Genomic DNA, 23,319 nt, shown 5'->3' on the forward strand with positions numbered 1-23,319 from the left:
TGTTATATTTTTGCAGCTAACACAGGAGGTGGACGCAAACGCGAAAACCAGACTACCGCATAAATGACTGCATGTGGAGAAAACTCTCCATCACAAATACGAATGCATCGATCAACGCATGGATGTTGCGGTAATCAGCCGTATGCATCCATTGCATGGGAGTTGTGCTCGTCAAGCGATTGCGGTCATCATGTAGAGTTACAATATTAAGCGAATGTGGTCACTAAATGATTGCAGCTACGCGATAATGCATACTAATGGGATCAACACATGGTTAATGGAATGAACGCATCAACGCATCTACCTTGAGAAAATCAAAAGTTGATACTGACATTTCACCTACCACGCCGTTAGAAGCAGAGGTTCAGAAAGGACTAAACGTGCCGAATGTCAGAATCAGAGCAGTCCATTAATGCTGTCGGCGATCCAGGCTCTATATAAAGAAACCGATGAGCATAATTCCAAGTTGTCTGGGGATTACCCCTGCAACCCAGGGTTTTCCCTGCGACCCAGATAAATATGTGAGAAGACGCTTGAGAGTTCTTCACCTCCTTTATCCATTTCGAGTAACGACCAGAGCCTTCGACTGGAGCTAGATCTCGGGAGAGTCAGTTCTACCGCCCATCCATGGCACCACCGGCAGCCTTGACGCACAGCCGCTGGAAGCAAGTCTTTGCTTCCAGCCGGTCATTTCATTTTCCTTTCTTTTCTTATATTGTATTGTATGACATTTTGTGATTAAGGAATTAATACAATTTATTTTCAATGCATTTTTGTGTTCCTTCGATTCCATCTCCATCATCTTCACTTAGCTTCCTTACTTTCATTGCATCACTTAGTGAGATTGCTTGAGTATCGCATAGGCAAGAATGGGGAACTTAGGGATAGGCTCCGTTTGCTATCACACAGCGTATGCAGCCTATGGATAGGATATTGCATGCGTCCAGGAAGTAGGATAAGGTGTTATGTGGCTTATCACACTCATGCAGCGAGAGCTAGTGAGCGAGTTATAGAGGTTTAGGCAGGCATAGGCTTCCCGATAATATCGTAGATACACCGCATACGTCCTAGAGTTAGGCTCAAGTGTGTGTAGCATGATTACATGGCTTACGTTGACTAAGGTTGCCCTTGCAGTCACTCTTAAGGGTTGATTTGAAATCATCGCCACATTTTATCTATTTTTCCATTCATTTATTTCATGTTAAGAGTTTTCGTTTCTCTACCTCTCATTCATATTGTCATTGCATTGTCTGTTAGCTAGGAGTAGGAGTAGTGTTAACTTAGAAACCCCTCCATCATTCTTTTATTTAACTGCCGCATGCATATTACCGCATTCAGTCAGCTACAAGTCCTTTTGTTCGACCTCGGATTACCCAAGAAACTTGCATTCGCATTGTACTTGGCGTGAGCGCAAGAAAACTTGTGACAAGACGCACGGTCATCGCATACATTTGTTAACGCATAATCATTCCAATGCATGACCATCGACGCATGACTATCAATGCATACCTTAAGAACATGCATTGCATATCGCGTCCAAGGGATTTTAGTTGTCGAGTATTTGACGTCTAATTTCTCGTCACCAAGTCCCGACAACGATGCCAAAAAGTTGTAAAGAAAAATTTAAAATGCTTAAGCTTATGCTTATGCGCTGATTCAATGATAATATGCGATACTACGTTCTAAATGTATGCGATTATGCTTAAATGCTTCGTAGTATGCGTTTGTGTAGTGCGTGTTACATGTTTTCTTGCGTTGGAAACAAGTATAATTCCAACGCAAGTTTCTCAGAGTGATCTGAGGTCGAACACGGGGATTGTTATGATTAATGAGATATTATTGTAGTATATGCGATCAGTTAAACATAAAGAATAATGAATTGGAGTTGCAAAAATGTAAAATGCAGTAAAGAGTAAATTGCGGTAAAGAATAAAATGCGATGGTAAATAAAGTGTGGTAAAAGTAAATTGCGATCATATAATAAATGAATAAACTATTAATATACAGGTTAAGAACTGGTTGTGAAGATGTGCAAAAATGTCTGGTGAATGTGGTGGCAAGTCTTGTGAAATGTATCAGAAAGAGAATGGATTGAGGAAAGACATCGCAAGTTCGTCAATGTTGTTGAGGATGCAACTAAGGTTCCGCCTTTCCTTGGCTTACACCTTTCAATGATCGGTCGCGTTCCCATATGTCTATGGTGAAATAGGGATGAACGTGATGAATGCAAGGTTGTTTCCATCTCTGAAAATACTTCTCACTTTAGTTAACAGATTCTCCCAACCTTCTTTCGATAGGCGGAATAACATCTTCACTTATGCTCTCACAGGTGAAGATGCAGTCAAGCATACTTTAGCTAAACTCAAGCTATTTCCTTAACAAGGATTAACTCACTCGCTTAATCCTTCCCCTTACCCTGGGGATTAGTTACACATGATGAAGAAAATGGATGATGAATGTGTGGAAAAGAACAGAGAAATGACAATGATTACGATAATGATATTTAAATCTAAAGATCAGCGTTTGTTACAGATGGTGAATGAAAGATTAAAGATAGATGAACACAGTAGATGAATGGAAAATAAGAAAAAATACGAAAAGAGTGTCAATGTCTTGACATAGATCCCGATCGGAGACGATGTGCTTGCCGGCATGCAGAAGAGATGGAGTGGAAAGCTTCCCTCTCAGGCTTGCTTTCTAGGTAGAAGTGACCTCTTGCACAGAGCTTCTTCTTCGAGAATGGAAATAATTGCTTGCTCAGAGACTTACCTCTCGGTCTTGTCTCGTCTTTCTCCTGAATTTTCTCTGGATTGTCTCTTCAGACCAGCCTTCTTTCATTGAATTTGAGGAAGCTATTTATAGACCTTGGCTTTTTCTGTATTAGTGGTCCCGCTTTAAAAATCTGATAATTCCTGCCATGGTTTGGTGGAAACGTTCGCTCTGCTTCACGATTGATTTGTTAGAATAGTACAACAGAAAAGCTGTACACTATCAAAAGTCCTTGCGAATGCGTTGCTCTTTACATCTTTGATCGATCACCGCATGCGGTGTAATTGTTTTGATCTTCTATCGATTGCCGTATGCGATGGAAATGTGTTGATCGTTTGAGTCCATGATCGATCGTCACATGCACTGTAATTGCATTTTTCTTTCTTTATTCTTGAATGATTGCCCCATGCAATGTGGCGTTGTTCATTTTTGTCCTCGAGCGATTATCGCATCCGGTGACTTGTTTCCTGCAAAACAAAGACTTGGACGTTCCATTTTGCCATCGCAATGGGGTTAGCAGGTGTGCTCACGACACTTTACAATTTTCGTATTTCTAAGCCAATTTCTATATTGTCGATGCAACTTTTCCTTCTTTTTGCCGCATAATCTAAATAAAAACAGTATAAGTAACTTGTATTTCTACAAGTTATCACACCCCCAAATTTAGATATATGTTTTTCCTCAAGCATATCTTCGACTAAGACAATTCAGCTCAAGTCCTAGCCTAACTTTGTGTCGATCGACTACTCCGAATGCTCCACCTCTACATAATTTCTCAACCTACAAGTTCCTTCTATCCTTTGACAATTCTTCAACATACTCTACTTTATTATTATCTAAGACAAACATCTGCCCAAAGTTCCCTTCTAGTTTTGAGAAGAATGTTTTACCTCTTATTGCGAAAACAACAAAGTGCGTCTCTTATGCGGTGGCCTAGTTTGCGTCATCCAATAGAGAACGTTGATCATGGTTACACCCTTCGTTTTGGGTTGCTCCCACGGGTGTCATACAAGCATCCAACTTCGGTTGTGTACCAAGCTCAACTTCAACACTTGATCCTCAGCCAAGTTTTACTTTTGGTGGTCAGTGGAGTTGTCTCTTTTATCCTTATTTTCTTTTTTTTTTTTCTTTTTGCATTGTGTCGATCCTGGTAACCTACCTTGTTTTGGCTTCCACGGGTGTCATGCGAACATCCAACTACGAGCAGGTTCCTTTCATGACTTAACTCTTATTAGGTTGGGATTTTCCCTTGCGCTGACAACGGAGTTTATTTTATTTTTTTTTTTTAATGATGATGAACGCATTTGCCTGATATGACTGCATCCACTTGATCACATCTGCTCAGACCTTCCCCAACCCCAAATTTAGAGATGCGCAAAGTTCTCATTGTGTTGTTTTGGCCATAAAAGACAAAACACTTAGTCAAAATTTTGAAAAGAAGGTTTAAGCAGAGTCTTGAAATAAAGAAGGTAAAGTAGAGCTATTGCGATGAATTGTCTAAGTGTCAGGCAGAAAATGCAATGTATAAAGAAATTTTGCTAAGGGTATGCATACTACTCATCATGGCAGCGCAAATAAACAACTCAAAAGAAAAGAAAAGAAAAGAATTATCGCAATAAATTGACAAAGGATGATAAAAGTAAAGGGGCCAATGCATAAGGAAAGAATGATTACTCAGTTGTATAAAATTTGTCTAAGTACACAAAGAATTATAAATATCGCAACACAAAATTGTAAGTATGTACAAAAGAATACAAGGTATAGCTTTCTATAAAATATTAAAGGGCCACAAAGAAAAAATGCAAAATTGTGGAGAAGGTGGTACACCCCCAAATTTAGAGTTGTAGCGGGGGCTCTTGATGAGGATGATGTTGCGGAGGAGCTCTTTGAGGTGCTTCTTGAAATTGCAGAGGTTGTTGTAGATGTGGAGGCACCATGGGACCATATAGATATGTCGTTAAGAAATTGAAGTACTCATGGTTGCGCTCGGCCATCTGTCTTTGGTTTAAGCGAATGGTAAAGATGTTGCATTGAATATTGACCATCGCATGTCGCAACATTGTGTTGTTGTCTCGCAACTCTACATTGCTCTCCTGCAACTCCATTAATGCATGGTGGAAGAAGGTAAGCTATTGAGATAAGAACACCTGCATATCGGCTAAGGCAGCAACAAAGGATGCAGTGGTGGGTTGCGTCGTCGATGTTTCATCAGCATCGATTTGAGGTTGAGCGGAAAGGCCTGCTCCCAAATCATGTGGGTCATCAACATGCAGCGATAGGGGTAAAAGACGTTGCTGGAATGCGGGGTTGGAATTAGGAGCAAGGAGGAGGTTTGTGAATTGTTCGGGAAGAGGGGAAAGGGGCTCATTTTACAGGCTTGGTGGGCGAATGATTAAAGGCAAAGGATCCAAAGGTAGACTGATTTGCTTCTGCGGTGAACTGCCTTGGATGATTTCCTTTCCTTTATCATTACGGCGCTGCTTCTTTGGCTTTGGTGGTTGCGGCGCATTTAGATCAATGAGGGGCCTTTTTGTTGGAAGCTCGGGGCAATATGGGTGAATCCTTGAAAAGCATTCTCAGGATCTTTGTGTGGATGACGTCGTGAACTTCAGGCATGGGCTTTTTGTCAATGCCTACGCCCAAAGAGAGGCACAGACTCGAAATTGTCCACAGAAAGAAGTATTGACCTCTCACACGGCCAACAAAACCTCGAATCTACTTCGCAATGAGTTGGCCTACATCGATCAGAATGTCGCGCGCTATGCAGTATGCGGCCATAACTCTCCCTTGAAATTGTTTTGTCATGCGTTGTTGGGATGAGTCGTCGTTTCACCAAATAGACCCAAAGTCGCGCCTCTGGGAGTAGCCTATTGGAGGCGAGGGTTCTTATGCCTGTTAATGACACCGACCACTTAGAGCCCAGTTGCGTTAATACCTTCAGTGCATCCTCCATATGCTCTTCTTCAGGATCATCAATTAGCTTGTTACCCGGTGCTTCCGGGAGGTTCTTCAACTTATAAAGCTCATTGATGTCCTTTTCACTGAATGGCACTACGCTCCCTTTGATGATCATCGTATCTTTGGTGTCATAGAGCTGGCCGTGATAGAAGGCCCTTACTACTGCAGGAATAATGATGGATGGACATTGGCAGAAATTTTCCCACCCATGCTCCACCACAACACCGGTGATAAGATCTGGTAGTGGCGCCGACGCAGGGAAGAAGCCTATTTCCATCCACAGATCATCATTTTATTTCTTGGTTGTTGGGTGCCTCCTGGTCGACGCAAGCTCGTTGCTCTCCATTTTCACTTTGCCCTTTTCTTGAATAGATGCAAGGCGGGATTTTTGTTTTTGTTTGTGTTCCCTCACCTTGCATTGCTCTTCTTTTTCATTTTCCTATTCTTCCACTTCTTTTCTCTTCCTCTCTCTGATGCACTGCACATTTGCTTTGCGGCGTCTTTCTTTCTCCTCCTTCTTCTTCTTTTCTGCTTCTTCTTCTTCCCTCACCTTGATGGAGAATTAACTTTCCAAGATTGGAAATCTCAAATTACCATTACTAAAATTAGGAAAACACTTTTTCTTTTATCTCACGGTTACCATGAAACTACCAATAACCTCTCACTCAATTGGTTATTAGAGAAAAAGAGATAATTATCCAATAATTAATATTATTATAAATATAAATGATAACTAACTTATCATACTATATTTATAACCTATAATTTTAATATTTCATCTCATGAAACATACAAACCATAGCTCTTTTTCTATTTCATGGTCCTTAATGTAAATCTCATTTACACTAATCCTCCACTAGATGTATCTCATACACCATACCGATCATATCATATATAATCGAGATACCTCTTGTCAATTTGAACATTTCAAATCAACACCAAGAATTGATCCTCAACTTGAATCCATTGAGCTACCAAGGAGACCTTATGGACCTATAGCTCGAAGCTCCAATGGTACGTGAATAACTGACTAAACTCTTTAGTCATAGGATCCACCATCCGTTAACTGCCAGGCACTACACTAAAGACCGACAGCTGAACTCTCCTTACTACGGATATATTATGTGTCCATCTTAACCAATCAATAGTGCGACAACCTTTCACAGATCGCTCATAAGTACAGCTCGACCATTAACCGTTATGCCCCTGTAGTTACATCTAACTCCTTAAGTACCACCGATTTCTCTAATGAACATAAGTCATAGTCCTACTATGACTGAGTTCTCTCTTCCAAAGAGAAGTTGTGGCCACTATGTTCAAGCCCTGGAATCAGCACTTAAGGGAGCAGTCTATCTACTTACCCCTTCTTCGGGGAAGGAGTGAATTCCATCTTGTTTAACTGAGTTCCTAGCTCCCAAATCAGACAAGTCCCCAAAAAGGTAAGCATGTTATGTTGGCAATCTGGTCACTCCCACCCATACTAATCAAAAGACCGCCCTCAAAGGCAGGAGTTCCCAAAATATTTAGGATTGAGGTCATGTCACCTATGGTCTTTTAGGTGAGATGTAAATCTCCAGTATCAATGATGTTATATACAGAGACGAATCATCTTGTGGTTCGGTCTTATACAAACTCTTTGTATAGGACACCCCCACTCACATGTCTCTACATGAATTGTCAAGATCTACCATCTGTAGTAGTTTACAATACTTGCAAACCTCTACAAAGTGGGTCGTATCCGTAGTGTCACCAGGATCAGGTATCCCACCTTAATCCTTACACTACAGACCTATTTAGGTTATCAATTAAGGCATGATCTACTTGTATATCTCATATACATGCTTAAGTTTACCTACAATAACCATGGAGCTTTGTTTATTAGATATGAGTAAATGCCAGAATGAAATAACGCTTATTTTATTCATAAACAATGTATATAATTACAAACAACGAGACTCCAGGAGAATTAGGACACCAATCCCAACAGAAACAACCTAGCTCTGATGTCAATTGAAGAAAAACCATGGAAGGTTTCGCAGTAGAAGCGGAGATCGTTCCCATTTTGTTTTTCCAGAATTTCAGATTACAGAATGAAGACAGAGAGATTATGCATTAAGAAATTAAAATTACAGCATGCTTTTTACAAAGAGAATTATGAAAGAAGAATTACTTACTCTTGAAGCCAAAAAAAATCTTCACTTAATTCCCTCAATTCGAATCACAATCCTCTTCAAACCAAGATACCACCACTTGAAAATCCTTTGTATTCTCTTGGGATTGGGAATAATGCATGAATGGTGGACTCTGCACTTTTTGGAAGAGGGAAAAGAGGATGAGAGGGAAGATCTTTCTCTTTTTCTTAGAAAGATCTCTTCTCTGTCAAAGATAGGAGAAAGAAGACGAATGAATTGTTCTCTCACAACAACCCCCACGCTATACACCTATCTTGAGAGAAAGTAAGAGGAGGGAATTGTAACTCCCTCCCTTTTATTAAATTAAAATTAAAATTAATTAAATTATATATATATATATATATATATATATATAATATATATATATATATATATATATATATAATAACTACCTTATTATATATATATATACTATATATACTATATGTTATATCAAATATAACACATAACCTATAGTTTTATTTTCTTTTAACTATTTATGGTATTTGACATAAATCATATTTATATTAAATTTAATTATATGAATCTCATTCATATAATTAGTATTTGAATCATATTCAAATTCCTCTCAAAATACTTTATATTATAATGTATCTAATACATTGTATTAATTATATCACATATAATTAATTTAAATAATTATATCATATATAATATATTTTCCTCAATTAATTTGAACAATTCAAATTAATCTAAAATTAATTATCAATTAAATTCATATTGAGCTATAGAGGGGATCTTATGGACCTGTAGATTGAAGCTCCAATGGTATTTGGATAATTAATTAAACTTTTTAATTAAATTACCCAACTTCTATTAACTGCCAGTCATTCCACTAAAGACCAACACCTGCACTCTTTGCACTATAGATATATTTCTATGTTCATTGGATATAATCAGTCAACGGTGCAATGACCCTTCACAAATTGCTCATAAGTACAACTGGGCCAAAATTACCATTTTGCCCATGTAGTTACATCTAACTCCTTAAATACCACTGATTCCTCTAATGAACAATAAGTCATAGTTCAACTATGACCAAGTCTCTCTCGGGCCAAGAGAGGGTGTGACCACATTGTTCAAGCCCCAGAATTAGCCCTTAAGAAAGTATCTACTTACCTTGACATCAGAGAAGGAGTGAGTTCCGTCTTGTGTAGCTGTGTTTCCAGCTCCTCAATCAGACAAATCCCTAAAATGGTAAGCATATATAGTTGGTAATCTGGTCACTCTCACCCATACAAATCAAAGGACCGCCTTTATAAGCAGGAGTTCACAACTCACTCAGAATTCAGATCATGTCACTTATGATCATCCTGGTAAAATGTAAGTCTCTATTATTAACAATGTTATTCAATGAGATTAACCATTTCATGGTCCAGTCTTATACAAACTCTTTATATAGGATACCCCTTCTCACATGTCTCCACATGAATTATCAAGATCAGATCATTTGTTGTTTACAATGCTTGTAATATCTACAAAGCGAGTCGTACCCGTAGTGTCACCAAGATAAGGTACCCAGCCTTGTCTGTCTACTACATACCATTTAGATTATTATTTAAATAAGGTTATTTAAATAAGATTAACCTGTATGTCTTTACATACTTATTTAAATTACATAAAATAACCTAGTATCTTAGTTTATTAAATTGAGTGTATGTTCATAAAATAACAATTATTTTATTAATAACAATTTGTTTATACAGTGTTTACAAACTATGATAACACAAAAGAGATTTAAGACACCAATCCCAATACAGTCACCCAATCCAATAGTTGTGAGGAGGGATGAAGCACTTGGATCACTACGTTAGGTACTTCAAGAATGATTTTGCGGGGGACACACATTGGAACCGTAGAGACAATGTTATAGACAATTAAGTCTACATTAATTGAGTATCGAGTATGACATGGCTATGATCGAATATGCATGTATTGATTGCAGTCGTATAGAGTGACCATGCATCTAGGTATTGAGTGATCGTGCATCGAGGATCATGTGACGAATTATCGAGATTAAGTTGGCAGGCGCGCAGGATGCATCTCAAAGGTGAAACGGTAAAATCACACGTAGATAATGTCAGCAAAAGGCCACCTTCCATTACTTTTCTACATAGAGCTATTTTTCATTTAGACCTCCCAAATGAGATCATCCATACAAAAAAAAAAAAAAAAAAAAAAAAAAAAAAAAAACCTTTCTTATATGGTTATGATATTATCATCCTCGTTGGAAATGGCATTGGTGTGGAACCCGCACTTGATTCGCATGACACTTGGCAGAGTTCGGTAAATACCATTATAAGAAGTAGTGCAAGTAGAAAAAAATAAAAATAAAAATCTGCTAAAGGAAGACCAAACAATGAACAATTAACGGTTGAAGTTGGCTTTTAGGTTTATGGAACAACTGGAAAACCCTAATCCATGGAGTGAAAAGATGTTCGCATCCCCAGTACTTTCGCCAGCCATGGCAGACATACCTCTGGACCTTGTCGTCGATATAATCTGGCGATTACCGGCTAAGGCTCTTTTACGCTTCAGGCAAGTCTCAAAGATATGGAAACGCCTCATCGATTGCTCTAATTTCGTCAATCTTCATATGAAGAAATCAATCGACTCTCAAGTTCATTGCCATCTCATTATCCGAAAGAATTCTGATCTCTTCTCCGTTGATCTCGATCTGTTTGACCCCGCCGTTGAGCTTATTCACCCTCTGATGTGTTACGGTAGTCGAATTAATATTTGGGGATCTTGTAATGGCATATTGTGTATCTGTAACGTTGCTGAAGATATCGCTCTCTGGAATCCATCCACGAGGAAGTACCGTATATTGCCGTCTCTGCCCTCGGAGCGTCTCCGTGATGGCGTTCTTCGCTTCGCCATTGAGTCTTACGGGTTCGGGTTTGATTCTGTTCACGATGACTTTAAACTCTTGAAAATTTCGCAGTTTATTGGATTAGAAGACCCTCTGGATTTTGATTCACATGTTAAGGTTTTTAGTATGAGAAAGTTTTGTTGGATGCCGATTGAAAGTATGACTTACATTCTGCGGTATAACACGAAAATGGGGGTTTTTGTCAATAGTGCTTTACATTGGGTTGTGTCTCGGAATTTGGGGATGGGGTCAGCTGACTTAGTGGTGGCTTTTGATCTTGGAACTGATAAATTTCAAGAGATTCCATTGCCAGAGCTTACTGATAGCCAATGTGAAATTCATGTGGATGTTTTAGGTGGGTGTCTCTGTTTGCTTGCAAATTTTGATCGAATTCGCTTTGAGGTTTGGGTGATGAAGGAGTATGGAGTTAAGGAATCGTGGATGAAATTACTGACTGTTTCTCAAGTTGATTTTGTTGGTTCCATTAAGTCTGTGAAACCATTGTCTTATTCTAAGACTGGCTGTAAAGTTCTTCTACTTCATAATCGTAGAAAGCTCATTTGGTATGATCTTCATACTCAAAAAGTGCATGATGCTGTGATTGATGGGCTGCCTCATAGCTTTGATGCTGAAACATTAGTGGAAAGCCTTATTTCAGTTGATACTTACAGGGAAAATACTGTAAAGAAGATCCTCGAAGAGAAGAGGTTATCATTATATACTTTGTTTGAAAGCATTTCTGCCTTTACATTTTACAGATCAATACTTCAATCTGCCTCTTGATTTTCTTTATCGTTATACAAATGTTTCTCTGTGCATGTTCTGGCTAGTTACTTTTGATAAACTTTATGGAGAAATGATGTGGAGCATGATTTCGATTTGTTTCTTTCAGGGATGATTTCTTGTCAGAAGGGTTCAAATTGGTGTTATAGACAAAAAGAGAAGAGCAACTGCGGGAGTGGAAATGGGTATTTCTTTTTCTTTTTCTTTTTCCTAAAAATTTGAAATAGAGTTTACACTTTGCTTAGCCTCACAAAATTTTACTCTTGAAAACAAAGAGCTAAAAAGGAATTTCTTATCTAACCAAAAGGGGCCTTAGTTTTTATCACAAAATTGAATTTTATGGATTCCTTCATGGTTAAAACTGAGAGTTGATGATGGGGTGCTATATTCTATTACACATACGATCATCATTTTGAAGGTAGAAAGATATAAATATGGTGGATGGCAACATCTCGATGCATAAGGCGTCAAAACAGATTCTCACCGCACCACTCTGAGTTTTTAGGTTGAATGAAAGATCTTTACATACTCTTATCACATCCTCTACAGGTGGTTATACTGTATTAAGTAGCTGACTTGTGTAGTTTGTGGAATTGATAGTTTTGTTGTGATTTGGGCTCTTGTGATATATATTGTTAATGGTGACTATTTCCGGTTTGTAAATAAATAAAATGTATCAAGACAAGATTTTCAAAGAAATTTAATTCATTGAATCAAACTTTATGTGTATTAGTTTGTGTTAGTATAGTGGTTCACTCTTTCTATTCTCTATCTTTGAGTCAAGGAAGTTGTTAGTCCTCCAAAAGTTTTAGTCCTTTAGTCCTCTCTCCCTCCTGTAACTTCAAAGGTCTTCCAATCTTCTTTTTCTCCTTATATGAAGGGACCTCTATAGAGTTTTCTAAAATTCTTTCATGGGCTTGGGTCGGGTTACTTTTCGACTCATATTTTGGAAATTGTCCTAGATAGCTAAAATGCAGATACACTTTGAAAGACTACTAAGTGCATTTCTTTGAGGCTCCACATTCCAGTCTTTTTGCTTAGATACTCTCAATGCAGATCTCCTATTTAGTTGGCCATAAATTGGTTGCACTTTCTACATTTAAGGATGCTGTACCCATAGTTTCAGTTGGGTTTATTATTATTATTATAATTATTACTACTACTACTATTAATATCTCATTAGCTCTCAGTTTTTCAAACTGAGTTTTACTGGTAACTTTTTCTGCACTTCCTACATTTAAGGATGCTGTACCCATAGTTTCAGTTGGGTTTATTATTATTATTATAATTATTACTACTACTACTATTAATATCTCATTAGCTCTCAGTTTTTCAAACTGAGTTTTACTGGTAACTTTTTCTGCACGTTTAGGGAGATTTTTTATTATCATTGGCTACTGTGAGACAGTGAGTTGAGATAACAAAAATACAATGTCTTTGCAAGTAACAAAACCGATCCATTGCGATAGATGCCAAATAGTAGTAAAGGTTATAGATTTGTTGATTTTGATACTATATGTTCTTATTTTCTCTTGAGGAAAACTTGAAATTTCATAGGGTGTAAAGATTTTTGAATGCCAAATGGTGGAGTAGATTTTTTATGAATACTAAACTATTTGTAGGAAGCATGGTTTTTTGTAGGTGTGTTTGGGGATTAAATGTTGTTAATTTTTAATTTTGATTGGTGAAAAATCAACTTTAACTATTTCCTCTTCTATTTTTTTTAATTTTATTAAAAAAAAATCTATTAACATCTTGAACTAAAAAAGTTAACGAATTTAGAGTTAGTGTTCACATCTACCACTACATTGCAAAATATGAGCTTTATTTTTTTTTAATGGGATTCGAAGAATTTTCTTTTCCAGACTTTGTGGCAAGATAAAAATATTCGAGATGTTGATTGGCAACAAGGCTCTGAGAATTTAACATCAACACCTGCAAGATCACCCGTTGAAGCTACTTTCAAATCAAGAGTAGGAGTTGGTTGACTATGCTGACAATGATTGGGCAGATTTGCTCGCAAAGTACTTCAAGTTATGTGTTCTGTTTGGGTTCTAATATATTCCATCTTGGAGTTCAAGAAAGCAACAAACTGTAACTTTATCTTCAGTCGAAGGCCCGAAGTAGAATGTACAACTGTAATTGAAGCTGCTTGTGAAGCGGTTTGGTTAAGGAAAATCCTCAGAGATGCCAACAATAAACTTCTGTGATAATATGCCAACCAGTACAATCACCAAAGATCTTGTCTTTCATGCTCGGTCAAAGCATATTGAGTTATATCATCATTATATTAGAGATTTGGTAGACAGAAGAAATCTACATGAAGTTCATCAACACCAATGATCAACCAATTGACGTCCAAGAAGTTCTAAGAAGTTTTTGAAAATTACAGATTGAGGGCTGTGTTAAATGTATTTTGCAACCTTCAATTAATCCTTTGAGATTTCAATACAGACTTTTTGAAATATGTAAAGATAGGGATGCTAAAAAAAACCCGATAAATCCAATCTAATCCAAACGAATTGGATTATTGACTCATTTACGTTGGATTTGGTTCAAATAAATGAAATTTTATGAATTGAGTTGGTTCATGAGTTACTTTAAATTTTATGAGTTTTAGGCATGTAATAAGAGTTCTATTGATTTGAAAGTAACACTCACAAAATTTAAAAGTTGGTCATTTATTCAAATGAAATTCTTCTTTTGGCCATTTTATACAAATGTCGACATCTGGAATGGCTGGACATACCAAAATAAGATAGTGTTTTCAAAAAATGACCAAGGAAGTTTTTTTAGTTATAATAGGCAATCGACAAATTCTAATGCTATTTTAAAATTTAATAATGGATAAAAGTACCCCACTACCAAATTCCTAAGATTATGGTGTATTTCAAAGAAAATTCTAACTACCTAAAACAGAACAAGGGAAAATTAATTGAACTTTCATTTAGAGAAATAACGAACTACATGTAATTAAATTTATAATATACTCTATTGATTTCTTTTGAGATTTTCATTGGGAACTAAGTGCCTCTTTCCAAGCAATAAATTTCGTGATTTAATTTGAAAATTTTGAAATCTTTATCTCCACGATATTCTATCTTCAAAAAACTAGTTTGAATTTTTCTAAATCATTTCCAAAACCGACTTTTTATATCTATACCATACTTTCTCTTAATCTTAACTAAATCATTTGTTTTTTAAATTATTTTTATGATTAACTTATTTTGAATTTTCAAATCTTATATTATATTAATTTTTCTAACTAACTTTTTATATTTATATTAGATTTTCTGTTAATCCTAACTAAATCATACTTTTTTAAAGTTGTTTTTATGAATATCTTTTATTAAATTTTATTTAAATGTGAAATATTAGAATACATCTTATTTTTATTAGTTAGTCTTATTTTAAAATTTTGAATCAAATTTTGTTTTTAAGGATTCCGTGGAGAAGAATAGCAAAATACAAATTTCATCAAATTTATAACAAATACACTCTACATTTTTAGTTATGTAACAAATTATCACCTTTGCAGATTTTTAACATGAATCTTGATTTTCTCCTAGATTATCTCTACACTTCTTGAATTTTAAAAATCGAAAGTAATCTTTTTCATTTTTCAAATATCATATTTTATCTTATCTTCACTTTCAAAATTTATTTTATTTAATCTTTGAATTTACATTTTTTTTACTGATTTTATTTTTTCTTGACTTAATGGATCAAATCCACCGGTACATAGATGAAATACTCAACTTAATTGACCATCAATCAAGAGTTCAAGTTGCAAAGTCTCTTCTTTCCAAAGGCCAAGAATATGGACGATGTTGGTATTAACCAGTTTGCCTTGAGAGTCTTAAACCTACATTAACATATTTGATCAAGAAAGGAGTACCATCGTCGAATATTGTTTGTTTCTCCACGAGATCTCCAAAATTGACAACAACACCACATCATAATTAGTTAGTAATTTTAATTGATGGTTTTTAATTGAGATTTTTCATACTTCAATCTAAATTGGTTTTTTCCTTCATGATTATGATTGCAATTATTTAGATAAAGTACTATATCAGTCCAGGTCTCACTTTCTAAACTGATATTTTGGGTCTAGAACAAGAAAAAGTATTTGTTGGATGTAGTTTAGAGACTAATTCCAGTATATTTATAGGTCACGTAAATATCACATCATAAGGATTTACCTTTTATCTACAAAACCCTCATTCAAATTACAGTGTAACTAATATGTTCCTTTGCATGTTTCTTTTATGATAGATTTTTATTTTCTCCTAAAATATCTCTCAGGTTTTAAATCATAAAATTATATTGTTATTTTTTCTTCAAATATCAAAACTAAACCATTTTTTTTATTTTTTAATATTTTTTTCAACTTATTTTATGTTTGTGCATTTTGATTTTTTTAATTTGAAAATTTTATACAATCAAATATCATATTTGAACACACACACAATGCGAGTTAATTTTTTTTTTTAAAAAAAAAAGACTTGAGCGACCCTCTCCCAATCTTCTTCTTTCCACCCATGGCTTCCTTAAAATAGTAGAGGGAAGACATACTAACAGCATTTAAAGTAGTAGGGTGGAGGAAATTATGGTTGCAATGATAGTTTAGTGACAGTGATTCTATACACGATAGCACATTGCTAGGGATTGAGGTCGGCGATGGAGCCTATCTCAGAGTAGTTGAGATAGAAGAAGATGGAACTAGAGTGATCACTCATGGCTCCAAAGGAGTAATAAGTGAAGTCGGTGGAGAAGAGTCGAAGTTGAAGCAGGTGGTGATGTTTTGGTAGAAGGAGAGGGAGCCACGCCCAACGGAGCAAGGGGTGAAAGATAGAATTGAAATTGGAAGTGCTGTCACTATTGGTGGAAGAGTCGATTTCGGAGAGAAAAATGGCGGTGGTTTGGTTAGAGAATGAAAGAGTTAAATAACATGCAGCGGAAGTATCAAGGATCCAAAACATTCAAATTCACTAATTTTGGCAGAAACTAAAACATGCTTTTCTAAAAAGAGGGTTTTAAGATCATACCTTTGAATAACTCTCCAAGAACTTAATTGTACAGCAGCAGTCTTCACCAAAGATCACCGTGAACCACCTCAAGATCTTCCCCACTATCCCCTTAGAGCTTTAGATAGAGTTGTGGGACTCAAGAACAGTTTGAATCGATGAAGAACAGTGAAGAACTCACAGCAGCCCAATTGGAAGAACTCTTTCTTCTCACAGAGATTTTCTCTCAAAATTTCTATATTAGCTCTCTTCAAATCACTCCAAACTTCTTTATTTATTTCAGATGAACATGCAAAGAAGTTAATTGCATGGCTTATAGCTCATGCTTGGAGTATTAATGAAGAGAAGGAGATGAGGTTTGTGTGAGCATGATGAAGATGATAATGGAAAAACAACATTTTCCATTTGTACCATGCAAAATCGATTTTCAATTTTCCTTTTAAAATCAAATTTTGATTTTAAAACCATTTTGATTAATAAAACTGAAAAACTATTTTCTAAAATTAATTTAAAAAATTAATTAATTTAATATTTAATATTAAATTAATTTTTGCACAATAATCATCTTCATATGCTTAAATCATATTTAAATATATATTCTCCTCTTCCATTTCATTTGAATGTTTCAAATTAATTTCTCAAGCTACTCTAAAACTTATCCATTTACGAGCTAGTAGGGAACCTCGCAGACCTACAGATCATGGGACTCCAACGATTCGAGATTGATTGGCTAAACTCATTAGTTCGATTTAACCCCCATTCATTAACTAATGGGACACTCCACTATAGCCCATAGTTGAACTCCCCTTACTGTAGATATATTATGTTCACTTAACAACCAAAATCAGTAAGTCGATCCTTCACAAGTTGTTTATAAACACAGCTAGGTCAAAAATATCGTCTTACCCCTATGAATACATCTTGTTCTTTAAGTTCCTACTAACCCTCTAATGAACAATTCTTATTCATAATCTCTATGAATCAAATCCTTTCTCTATCATGAGAAGGCGAGGCCTCGATTGTTCAAGACCTGAAATCAGTACTTAAGAGAACAACATATCTACTAACCCTAAATAAGGTAGGAGTGAATTCCATCTTGCAAAGGTATGTCCCCAACTATTCATCCCATCTTATCCCCAAAATGGTAAGCTTGTTGAGTAGTGTTGCTGGACTACTCTCATCGTTTGCAGATCAAAGGATAATCCCGAACAAACAGGAGTTCATAGCTAGCTCAGGATTAAGATCGAGTTAACCTAGGTTACATAATAAATGAAATAATCAGTTTTAACAGTAAACGGTCGTTATAAAGAAAAGTGACTATTTTCGTGGTCCAGTCTATATGCAAACTCATTGCATAGGATGCCCCAACTCACATGTCTCAACATGAACGATTTGTGGATCACATCATTTGTAGCACTTTACAACTTCTTATAACAACTACAGAGTGGGCCCCATCCAATAGTGTTACTAGGATGAGATACCCAATTTCATCCATATACTTATTAGACCATTTTGGCTATATATTGTCAACTTGATTGTTTATGTTACTACATAAAGTTACAGCATTCAAACTATAGCCAAGGATGCGTTTATTGGATTTTCATAATAAGATGCAAAATCAATAAGTCATTATTATTGATAAATGGAATGTTTAACACGAACTGCGAGTTCTAAGACATTCCCAACAATCTTCCACTTGGACTAAAACTCCAATGAGAATAAATATATACAATATAATGTTGAGATACTAATGAGAAAAAACAATAAACTAGGGCATCTATAATAGCATAGACATTCTTCCACTTGCTCTAGATTACACTACTCGGAATCCTAGTCCAACTAGGTGGCCCTCGAAAACTTTAGCCGAGAGAGCCTTGGTGAATGGATCAACAAGGTTATCTTCAGAAGCTATCTTTGTGACGCTCACATCTCCTCTGTGTACAATCTCCCAGATGAGATGGTATTTTCTTTCAATGTGTTTTCTACGTTTGTGACTATTAGGTTCCTTTGAGTTGGAAATGCACCACTGTTATCATAATACAGTGTGATAGGCAGGTGCATATTTGGAACAACTTCCAAATCAGCTAAGAATTTGCATAGCCATACTGCTTCCTTAGCAGATTTACATGCAGCCACGTATTTCACTTCCATGGTGGAGTTAGCGATACAACTTTGCTTGATGCTTCTCCAAACTATAGCTCCTTCGTTAAGAGTGAAAACTGATCCTGAGGTAGATTTCCTAGAATCTGCGTCAGTCTAAAAATTAGAATCAGTGTATCCTGTAAGGATCAAATCTTTAGGTCCATACACAAGCATATAGTCCCTCGTTCTTCTTAGATACTTAAGGATATTTTTTATAGCGGTCCAATGACCGTGTATAGGATTGGAATGGAACTTGCTGATGATTCCGACTACAAAACATATGTCAGGACGTGTACACAACATAGCGTATATCAAACTCCCAACTGTAGATACATATGGAATTCTGTTCATCTCCTCAATCTCTTGAGGTGTCTTAGGACATTATTCCTTGGAAAAATGAATTCCATGCCTGAAAGGTAATAAACCTTTCTTAGAATTTTGCATATTATACCTTGACAACATCTTATCAATATAAGATGCCTGAGATAGTGCCAATGTTCTATTCTTTCAATTTCGAAAGATCTGTATTCCTAGAACATACTGAGCATCACCCAAACATTTCATTTAGAACTGTGTTGATAACCATCTTTTTTACATCAGCAAGAAAACTTGTCTCATCCCCAATGAACAAGATATCATCAACATATAGAACGAAGAATGCTGTAGACTATCTTCTTATATACACAAGGTTCGTCAATGTTCTGTTCAAAACCATAAGATTTTATCGTAGTATCAAATCTTATATTTCAGGATCTAGACAGTTGTTTCAACCCATAAATGGATCAATTAAGCTTATAGACTTTCTGTTCCTGTCTTTTTTCAACGAACCCCTCTGGTTGAGACATAAAAATACTTTCATCAAGACAGTCATTCAGAAAAGTTGTCTTGACATCCATTTTCCATATCTCATAGTCATAATATGTAGCAATGGCAAGAAGTATTCTTATTGATTTGATCATGGCAAGAGGAGAAAAAGTTTCTTCATAATCAACTCATTTTCTTTGGGTAAAACCCTTTGCCACGAGTCTGACTTTATAGGTCTGTATCTTGCCAGTTTGGTCTCGTTTTCTCTTGAAGATCCACTTAAAACCTATAGGTGTAACACCTTGTGGTTGATCTACAAGTTCCCAGACTGAGTTGAAGTACATAGACTCCATTTCATCATCCATGGCTTTTATCCATTGTTCCCAGTCAACATCTTCCATTGCCTTCTTAAAGGTTAATGGATCCTCTAAACCATCATCTTGTATGATGTTTTGAGTTTCTGTTAAATCCATGTAGCGTTCAGGTTGTTGAATAACCCTCCCACTACGACGAGGCATTCCCAACTCTTGGGATAGACGTGATGGGACAACAACCGTTGTTGATGGACCAGCTTGATCAACAACTCTTGTTGATCTTTCTGTAGTATCTTTAGACAGTTCTTGCAATATTAGTTTACTGTGAGGTAGATGATTTTTAATATGATCCTCTTCCAAGAACGTTGCATTTGTCGATACAGACACTTTATCTTCTTGGGGATCATAAAATTATCCTTCTTTTGTTTCTATGGGATATCCTAAAAATAGGCACAATTTCGAACGTGATTCCAATTTCTTAGAATTCTGTACCAACACGTGTGTTGGACAACCCCAGATACGGAAATGTAAACTTGCTTTCCGTCCTTTCCATAATTCATATGGTATTTTTGAAACACTTTTTGACGGAACAACGTTCAGAATATAAACTGTAGTCTGTACTGCATTCCCCCAAAAGGATTGAGATAATAAAGCATAACTCATCATGGACCGAACCATGTCCAACAAGGTTCGATTTCTTCTTTCTACAAGACTGTTTTGTTGTAGTGTTCCAGGTGCTGTGAGTTGGGATTGAATTCCATGATCTACTAGATAGTTCTGGAATTACAAATCCATATACTCACTACCTCGATCAGATCGAAGTGTTTTAATTCTTTTACTTAACTGATTTTTAGTCTCAGCCTTAAATTCTTTGAACTTTTCAAGAGTTTCAGACTTGTGACTGATTAAGTAAATATAGCCATATCGAGAGTAATCATCAATAAAACTAACGAAGTACTGATATCCTCATCGAGTTTTAACATTCATCGGACCACATAGGTTTGAATGTATAAGTTCAAAAGATTCTTTGGTACGAAGACCTTTGTCAGAAAAAGATCTTTTCGTCATTTTTCCCTCAAGACAAGATTCACATGGAGGTAGGGAGCTGTCTTCAAACTGATTTAGATGACCATTTTTTATCAAACTCTCAATCCTATTGAGATTAGTGTGACCAACCTGAGGTGCCAAAAATAGGCGTTGGGAGAAATTTTTCGCTTTTTATTATGAGTTTCAGCCATTTTAAACATCTTTATATTTAAAATGGCTCTTGCTTCAATTGGTTGTAATATGTATAAGTTATTTTCAAGTCTAGCAAAACAAATATGAACACTTCTTGAATAAACAAACACTTCATTACATTCAAAAGATACACTATACATATTCTCTAAAAGACAGGAAATGGAGATCTGATTTCTTTTCATCTTAGGTACAAAGAACATATTCTTGAGCAAAATAAAAGAATCTCCAAAAAAAACACTTTACATCTCCCACTGCTTCAACTGAAATGACTTCACCTGTTCCCACCTTCAAAGTCATCTCATATTTAGAAAGTCTTCTCCAAGAACTAGTTTCCTGTAGAAAAGTACAAATATGATTAGCAGCACCTGAATCCAATATCCAGGTAAGGTGAGAATTTTCCACTATATATCTTTTAACAACTAGTAAATCATATTTACCTTGTTTTTCCTTTTCTGCTTTCTTTTCAGCCAGATATTTTGGGTAATTTTGTTTTCAGTGCCCAACCTCTTCACAATGGAAACATTTTCCCTTAGGAGTTTTGTTTTTCTTCGTAGTGGATTTATTTTTCCCTTTTCTTTTCTTCTTCATTTGTAGAATTTTATCCTTAGAAGAAGACGGACCAACTTTCTTATCATCAACAGGTTTCGTACCAAACATGGACCCCTTGTAAAACTTTTTCAGTTTCGAAATAACATTTATTTATTTTTCCTTCAGTTTCATCATAGATTGATAAGTTTGCAACTCATTCAACAGCGTCGTTAAGTTATAAGTAATTTTTTTCATGACAGCATTTGTCCTTAATAGTAGATAGCTCTCAGGAAGATATTCTAGTATCATGCTCACTTGACTTGTCTCGTCTATCATTGCCCCATGAGCCTTTACAATGTTAAAATGGACCATCATGTCGAGAACGTGTTCTCTTACGTTGGTCCCATCTTTCATGCGAGTCACATACACATATTTGATGGCTTCAAACGATGACAGTTGACCGAACATCTCATGTAATGATGTCATAATCTCACGAGCTGTGGGCATGACCTCATGTTTCTTATTGAATATATCATATATACTCGCTAAGATATAGGCTCGGGCTTTCTCGTTCCCCCTTACCCACCTATCATAGACGTCTCGAAAATTTTGAATAGCCATTGAATTGGGAACTGGAGAACATTCCTCAGTCAACACAAACCTGAAATCGTCTACTACTAATATTGTGTTAATGTTCGACTTCTAATTCGAATAACCCTCTCCGTTAAATTTGTCAGAAGCAAGCAATTGTATGATTGAGTTCGACATTGCTGAAACATTTTAAACAAACTCTATTAAATATGCATCTAAATCCAGTTTTAGCAAAACTAATAAAGTACCCAATAAATATTTATTTATTTGCAACAATACTTAAGTGAATTAGAACCAATGCTACCATGGGGCAGTCAAGAATTCCTTCACAAAAGCAAGACAGTTCTTGACCAAATACTATTATCCAGAATAACTCATATTCCAATAGTTCTTTTGGTTATCGTTTTCGGTCAAGATCTTTATTAACAATTAGTAATTCTTGTAAGTGTGACTCGCCATTTTCAAATCTTATAGGACGGTATGAATATGCCTCCGAGATAGAAGACAATATCCAAGACGGAACTATAAGGACCTATTCATTTTACTGAAGCCTGGGTTGTTCTGAATCCTATGTTACAACCCTCCGTAGGGATCACCGCGGTTAACGACTAGCTAGTACTGCATAAAAACGATAGCAGGCGCAACATAGAAATCTCACGGTTCAAACTAATGAACAGACGTAGGACAATGTTGACACATTTCCTTCACCCACTTACTATGAACCACTTCCCTCATTTACCTTGTTATCGACCCATGCAAACACTTTCCATATGAAGCAGTCGAGGTAAAATCGACATGTAGCTGAGCATGGATCTCACAATGTAAACTCTTGAGGACGTGAGAGCTAACAACTATATATCAAATATATTGTTAATCTCTCACTGAAGTGTTCTAAAAATTTGGGTAATTTACTTAGGCATGACGAGTAATTTCATACAACCTAAGTGTAAGTGGTTTTATCCAAATATAACTCTTATAATTGGATTTAACCTACAATGTCTAGGTGATAAACCATTTTATTACCTCAAATCGCTCACGCAAGCTCATAAAATTAGTTAACAACTCTCAATAGTTCGGTCATAATCCCCAGGTAGGAGGTG

The 23,319-nt window shown here is 36.0% G+C and overlaps 1 protein-coding gene across 3 annotated transcripts; it reads left to right on the forward strand.

Moving 5' to 3' along the window:
- Positions 1 to 10,234: 10,234 nt before the first annotated feature.
- CPR1 (F-box and associated interaction domains-containing protein) lies at positions 10,235 to 14,165 on the forward strand. 3 transcript variants are annotated; one of them, XM_039038421.2, is made up of 3 exons: positions 10,235 to 11,498; positions 11,684 to 11,759; positions 13,440 to 14,165. In XM_039038421.2, the coding sequence occupies exons 1-2, from the start codon at positions 10,315 to 10,317 to the stop codon at positions 11,721 to 11,723; spliced, it is 1,224 nt and encodes a 407-aa protein (XP_038894349.1). In that variant the 5' UTR covers positions 10,235 to 10,314; the 3' UTR covers positions 11,724 to 11,759; positions 13,440 to 14,165. The 3 variants fall into 3 exon arrangements, with proteins under 3 accessions (XP_038894349.1, XP_090172967.1, XP_038894348.1); XM_090316841.1 differs by lacking the exon at positions 13,440 to 14,165 and adding an exon at positions 11,993 to 12,292; XM_039038420.2 differs by having other exon boundaries at positions 11,684 to 14,165.
- The last annotated feature ends 9,154 nt before the right edge of the window (positions 14,166 to 23,319 follow it).

Source organism: Benincasa hispida, chromosome 8 (genome assembly GCF_027475165.1).
Source record: "Benincasa hispida cultivar pf3 chromosome 8, pf3_genome.v1.1, whole genome shotgun sequence".
NCBI classification, from domain to species: domain Eukaryota; kingdom Viridiplantae; phylum Streptophyta; class Magnoliopsida; order Cucurbitales; family Cucurbitaceae; genus Benincasa; species Benincasa hispida.